The 7,035-nt window shown below is 36.7% G+C and overlaps 1 protein-coding gene across 2 annotated transcripts; it reads right to left on the reverse strand.

Moving 5' to 3' along the window:
* Nucleotides 1-353: 353 nt before the first annotated feature.
* Nucleotides 354-6,600, reverse strand: LOC132110655 (fibroblast growth factor 8-like). 2 transcript variants are annotated; one of them, XM_059517441.1, is made up of 5 exons: nucleotides 5,360-6,600; nucleotides 5,239-5,275; nucleotides 4,380-4,527; nucleotides 2,529-2,635; nucleotides 354-1,438 (listed from the first exon to the last, which is right to left on the reverse strand). In XM_059517441.1, exons 1-5 carry the CDS (start codon nucleotides 5,389-5,391, stop codon nucleotides 1,163-1,165), a joined length of 600 nt encoding a protein of 199 aa, XP_059373424.1. In that variant the 5' UTR covers nucleotides 5,392-6,600; the 3' UTR covers nucleotides 354-1,162. The 2 variants fall into 2 exon arrangements, with proteins under 2 accessions (XP_059373424.1, XP_059373423.1); XM_059517440.1 differs by having other exon boundaries at nucleotides 4,380-4,560; nucleotides 5,360-6,596.
* Between the last annotated feature and the right edge of the window lie 435 nt (nucleotides 6,601-7,035).

Here is a 7,035-nt window from a genome sequence, read left to right on the forward strand (position 1 = left end):
TACAAAGACCAAACTGGCCTTATTTTCTATGGACGAGTCCATTGAAACATCTAAAATACTTCTGGAAAAGACCTTTTGGCAATTTTAAACTATATATAGATGCCTTTTATACACATATTTCATGTGTTTTTTTAAAGGTATAGTACACCCAAAAATAAAATGATGCTATTATTTACTCGCCATCATGTAATTTCAGTCCTGAAATTACTGTATTTCTTCTGTGGAAAACAAAAAAGATTTTATTTTTATTTTTTTATATCTTTTATGTTCCACAGAACAAATTATTATTATTATTATTATTCTTTTTGGAAAATTGCATATTAGAACAGAACATATTAGACAAAAGACGTCAGTATCCTAAGGTAAATTTATTACAGGTTTTTAAATAAATATTTCCATCATTAAAATAATTTTACACATCCTCAAATAAAAATATATTTATATTTGTATAAAAAACAGACAAACAAAATGCAACAAAGAACAGAACCTTTTCCTACAGTCCATACAATACATTTATACACCACGGAATTTACAGTTTAAACCACAGTAGGAAACCTGCGATAATCAAAATGTAGCTGCCACATTTAAATATGTATTTAAAGCTCAGTTTGCTTTAACCGTGTTTATCTCCAGAGAGTTCCAGAATCAAGAACCAGAGAGGTTACTGAGAGATGAGCTGGGTGTCTTATCGCTGGGTGGTCGAGAGGTGCCCCGGCTGCCTGTGTAACCGAATACAGCCTTGTGTTGTCAGTGCATTCTCTCAGGCCCTTCAAGTCCCCTTGAGCAGCAATACGAAGAGTTATAAATGACTCTAAAACCATCAAAATCAAATAAAACCATAGCAGAACAAGAGAGGACAGAAGGATGAAGTCCACGCACTACTAAAATGTCAGCACTTACACGTCCCGTGCTTCGCTTTTCTATACTCTTACACAAGTCAGTACTAAAAGTCAGGGGTACAAAAATAGATCTCTCTTTTTTTTTCTCGAGATGTTTTTTTCTCTCTTTTTTTTGTTATTTCTGAAAATTCATAGAAATCTAAAGGTTAGGTATATTGTTGCTCAGTACAAAAAAATGTTCGCAGGAGTCCACGAGAGGAGTCTGTTCACTGTTTGAGAAAGTCTCTCGCTCTCTGTCCTCTCCTTTTCTACGGCTTCACTCCTCAACGCTCTCCTGAGGAGCGGGTGCGTTTAGTCCGTCTGTTGAAAGGGTAGTTGATGAAATCAAAGGGTCTGTGCTCTGCGATTTGGTGTCCTTTGGGCAGCCTCTTCATGAAGTGGACTTCCCGCTGATGTTGCCTGGTTTTGGAGCCCTTGCGGGGTCTGCCTTTGCGTGTGAAGGCCATGTACCAGCCTTCATACTTCACATTCTGTAGAGCAGTGTAATTGTTCTCCAAGACTATCTCTGAGAAAATGCAGTCTTTCCCCTGACCGTTTCTCTGTGAGGACAAGATAAAGACAAAATTTTAGATTAAGTTAGAAATATGAAGCTTATCTAAAAGTATTTCGGAAAAGGTTTGCTCCAGTTTACATAGGGCTTCCCCACACGCACACAGTATATGCTTAAGTCATTATGATCCAAGATCAAGAGAAAGAAATGACAGCAGAAGCCAATGACTTTCCCCTTTCAGTAAACACCAGTGGGGATTTTTTCCTTAAAAAACTTTTGTTCATTATGAAGACAGTAAACTTACTGATCTGAGTTCAGAATCTATTACTGTAATATTTACATTTCTTCAAGGCATTGAACAACAGAAACGCTATATGTATAAGCTATATAGTCTAGTTTTTTCTCTTATAGATGCACTGCATCATTTTACGTTCATAACAACAGGACCTTAAAACATTATCCGGCCAGTAAATGCAAATGGGGTAAGGAGCCAAACCTTTCCCCAGCCTCTTAACAAAATGGCCTGTTTAAATTCTCAAATCCAAAATGCTTGCATATTAACCAATAAAAAGCTACAACAGAAAAAACCCTCTCTCATGCAGGCTGTCGTTGGGCGGCCAATATGTCAGATAGCATAAGATCAGGGGTGCCAAGCAGATGGTCCACCTGGCAGGGTGCTGGGAGGTGGGGGCCGAACCTCCATCCCACTTTATTACCATTCACAGCAAGGAGAAGGCACAAATCCACATTGGAACAAGAGTAGCCAGCTAAAAAAAGGAAGATAGATCCCATTCTTCACACTCGATTTTACCTACTGCAACCAGAAATTCTCTGGTGCCCACTAACAGAAAAGAAAAAAAACTCTTGTTTGATTTTTTGAACAATCTCCTTAATAATCATAAAATAAGGGAAGTCCACAAGCAATGCTGAAACTACTACATGACTATATGAGTGATGTTTCTGAATTTCTGATTTATCTGGTATATCGCTCACTTTCTCTTCTTATTCTCATTCATCAAAAACCTTTCAATCTGGACAGGAAAATGACGGAAACATATGCTGTGTTTGTATTACAGATTATGTAAACTGAGCACTATTATCAGTGATAGAATGATTATATAATGACTTTTTTTTCAAACCTTGCCAATCAGTTTCCCTCTCCTGTTCATGCAGATGTAGAATCCCGTTTCAGCTCCTTTAATTCGAACTCGACTCCCAAATGTATCCGTCTCCACTATGAGCTTGGCTGGAAAAAGAAAAGACGTTTTATATTATTATTATTATTAGATGTTGTGTTTTGGAAAATCTAAATTACGATCAGTCAATCAATAGGAACATTTCACGAGTAAACACACATGCACATATGCACACAGAGATATACCAGCATAAACAGGTGAAATCTAAAGGGACTACTTTTAGGATTTTTGTAAGCTTAAATTCCAGCAGAATGATAAAAACATGTGCACTTCAATTCTTCTGGAAGGAACCAAAGGCTCCCTGGCAGGACTCTCATCGTTTTACCTTTTATGTAAGTACATAAACAATATGTGAATGGTCATATCATCCATGTTCAAACAAACAAACAAACAAAAAACCTCTGAAATATTTCAGTAAAATGCACCATTTAAAAAAATAAATAAATAATAATAATAATAAATACAAATAATAATCAATTTAAAACTTGCTTTTTTATTAATTATGAAATTTATTATAAGAAAAATTATTATATGAAAACATATTACAAGAAAATCAGGGCAGTGTTTGCAGGGAAGCTAACTTTCCATGATATATATTCTCCATGCCAAGATTTAGCACTTGCAGCCATTCTCTGATTGAGCCCCTGTACTCTGAGTGATCGTAAAGAGTTACAGTTCAAATGGAGGGGGTCAGATAACCTGCTGGTGAAGAGCCCAACCACAAGCCCAGAGCCAGGCACTGGCCCGAACTAACAGCCCTGCTGTCTCTACAACATGCTCAGGTGACATGGATGTCACCAAAACCATGCAGAGCTAGAGCCAGGCTTTCAAAAATACCACAACAAAGCTGGTAATTATTGGGTTTGAATGTGACAAAACCATGCAAGTAAGACATACAAATAATACAGATCTGATTTAGATAAAGTAACAAATATGCAAGTGAAATGTTTTTATTTTGTTCATGTTTATGTATTTGACATTTTTTGTGAGGAGCTTATACAATATTTTAGCCAAACTTATGATTGTATAAATTATCATATTATACAAACAGGACACTTAATCACTGATGTATTATTTCAGAAAACATAAAACCAACCATAAAAACAACCATAAAACAGAAACCAAAGATACAAATGAATCATAAAACTGATCCTAGAAATACTTAAAGCAGTTAGATAGGGTATTTAGGTTCTATGAGATCTATCATTAGGACAGAATGACCATAAAGCAAACATTCGGGTTAGAATTCGGCTAGACATATTTTCATCCTGAGCTGGTCAGGAGAGGAGGGGAACGTTCTTCAGGAAATGTTCAGAAGGTTGAAGTAAGATGAGTTCTAATGGCTCTTCCAGACCTGCACGTCTCTCTAGAGACTCACCTTCAACAATCTAGAATCCATTTAACATTTTTTGCACTCTACTGCTTTTTTAACTTCACCAACTGACCAGATGCCCAACAATTCAACTGCAGTGTACCACAGAGATCCACAAAATAAGAGTAAACCTTTTTATTATCTAGTTTTTCAGAAAACAGGTGTAGTGGGGCTTTGGATACACTGTAATTTGTAAGAACCAACAATGAAAAAGCTTTTTGATCTCCGAAGAACCATATAGCCAAGACCCCAATGCGGCTAAAAAAGAACAACAAATGTTCTTCAATGTATATTTAGCAAAATATTTACATGCAAAATGAATTTAAAATAATTCCTCACAACGCCAAAGCATCACAAAATGTTTCATGGTTTGAGTAAACAGACTTTATGATTTGATGCGAGACAAATAAGGATGGTCTTACCATTAGAGTCACCATCCTCGGCCATGGCGTTGATTTTCTTGTTGGCCAGAACTTGCACGTGTTTGCCACTGGTTCGACTGTAAAGCTGGTAGGTCCGGATTAGTCTACGGCTGACCCGGTCCGTCACCTTACTTTGCTCACTCACATGCTGTGTAAAATTAGGCGGGGACTGAATGGTTACCTGTCAGAAATTAAATCCCATATAATCAATACCTGCACAAATTGCTTTATCATTCGTTCATAGTAGCTTATAAATTACACCGTGCTCCAATGTGATGATTTAAAATAGTCCTAATGCAATCGAAATGAGAAAAGGTATCCGTAACGTATTCACTTAAATTTTTCCATTTTGGATTTTAGAAAACAAAATGCGCTGTTAAGAAAAGTGTCGTTTGTGGCTTAAAATTAACTACATTTCAATCCAAACTGTCCTGTACGCCGAAGTTGAGCCCTTTATGTTATTATGGTCCCACGACATGTTTTATCATTGACTCAAGGCTGGCATACTTCACGCGCTCATGCCCACGCGCCTGTGCCAGTATGTTAGTGTTACCTGCCAGGTTACAGCGCCCACTGTGATACCAATCTGATAAGAACATCCTTTCCCATCGCTCTTTTACTGCCTTTTAATTTAACGGCTATACGTGCATTTCTATGCAAAACAACTGTATACTAATCTTAATTTAGGAGCGCGCGTTTACGCATTCTGTAGCTATAATAAAGTATCTAAGTATGGAATTAATATAGGCCTATTAGAGTAATTGTGTTTTTCTTTAACAATATATGTAGTTTATCTAACATTTTGTGTAGGTAAATTAAAATAACAGTAAATAAGCATATTAAAAGATGTTGCACATACCTGAGCATAGTAGCAAAACGCGAAGAGGTGAAGGAATCTGCAAGAGAGAATATCTCACATTAGACTTTGGAAAGCGAAGCTGTGAACGTGTGAAAACAAATAATGAAGGAAATATACTTACAGATAACTCAGTCGTGATGGAATGAGTCTCATGTTGCTGGAATGGAAGGGCCTCACAGAAAAAAAAGTGTAATTTGCAGAGATTTTAAAAACAAAAATCAGGTTTTCCAGTTGAAACGTATAAAGTCCTGCGTTGTTATCCAAACTGTGACTCGCAACATATGATGAAAAGATCAACTGGCAAATTACTAGATCTGCTGATCAGAAGCAGAACAAAAATGTCCAGGACATTATTTTCAGACTGACACCAGTGACAAATATCAGCACTACCTGGATTTCCTTCATTAAAACGAGAACGTCAAATAAGTGCACTTAACGCATAAATCACAGCATGTAAACGATTTACTTTTCAAGTTTTAGCGAAAGAGCTTCTGATGCACCTAATCATACAGATCAAGTCCCGTGTTCCATGAAGATGATGAGCGCAGCAGAAATAGATCCTTTGGCGTTTGATTCAGTCTGACTCCTGCGTGAATGTCAGTCAGAAGAGGCAGAACAGTGCATCTGATGAGCTTTCTTCAAGAAGCAGTGCTGCTGAACTCTCTTATCCCCTCCTCTTCTCCTATTGCCAGTCAGTCTCCAATGTCAACCCCGCTCGCGCTGACACCCCTGGTTAAAATGGTAGGGTTGGTCCTGGAGGAACAAGCCCCCTTTTCAATAGAACAAAAGCAGGGGGGTCTCACCCAAACCCCCACCCCGAGCCATTTTTTAAAAAAATATGCCTTCACCTGAGTCCATAAACAATCGGAGGAGTTTAGGGGAGCGCGAATTCATATGCTCGGTTAATAATAAAATGTCAAATTAATTAGAATCATTCATTTAGGAGTTTACTGGACAGGAAATAAAAATAAAATAAAACATAATAATAAAAAATAACAATAATAAAAATATATATGCTCATCCAAACCTATAATAATCAAACATCAAGTGGGTAAAAATCAGTTTATTCTGATTTCAAAACTGAAACCAAGGCTATTGTGCAACACAGCAGACTGCAGAACTGGTTTGCCGCTGACTTGTGTATTGCAGAAGGAAAGTGAGAGACATATTAAAAGGATTACAGACGATTAGCTTTTTTTCTTCTTCTTCTCAAAACAAAAATCCCTATATCATCAGAAGGATAACACCTGTGTGAAATGGGATTTCTGGTCAAGCACTGCCAATGCTCTTTAAACTCCCATAAAAGTCTGTAAGAATCAGTCTTTAAATGACATAGCTCTGATATGCTATTTCATGTTACATTTAATAGTACTAAATTACGCATAATACTAAATTACAACTTTTATGAAATGCAATTTAAATACATTTAATGTTAACTAGCCTAAATATAGGCTTCAAATAATAATTAATAAAAAGTGAGATGTGCGAAAATATTAGGCTACAAGTCGGCATTTAGTCAAGAAAAGAAAAATAAAAAAAAATCTATTTCTAATCTGGACTAATTAAACGTCAAAATAAATCAGCCCCACCCTCCATTATGTTACTTTTCAAAAACAGACATCAGAGTAAATTCGGATGGCCCACCATCACTCAAGGCAGGTCCCCCTTTTCGCAGGTTTTTAAATGGTTAAATACCTTATAGCCCACGCCCGTCAAATGAAATGTTGACGATGAAAAGGTCTATAACTACAAGTGAAACGTATTTGATTAGCAATTAATTAAAATAATCACCAACAG

Source organism: Carassius carassius, chromosome 30 (genome assembly GCF_963082965.1).
Source record: "Carassius carassius chromosome 30, fCarCar2.1, whole genome shotgun sequence".
Lineage (NCBI taxonomy): Eukaryota > Metazoa > Chordata > Actinopteri > Cypriniformes > Cyprinidae > Carassius > Carassius carassius.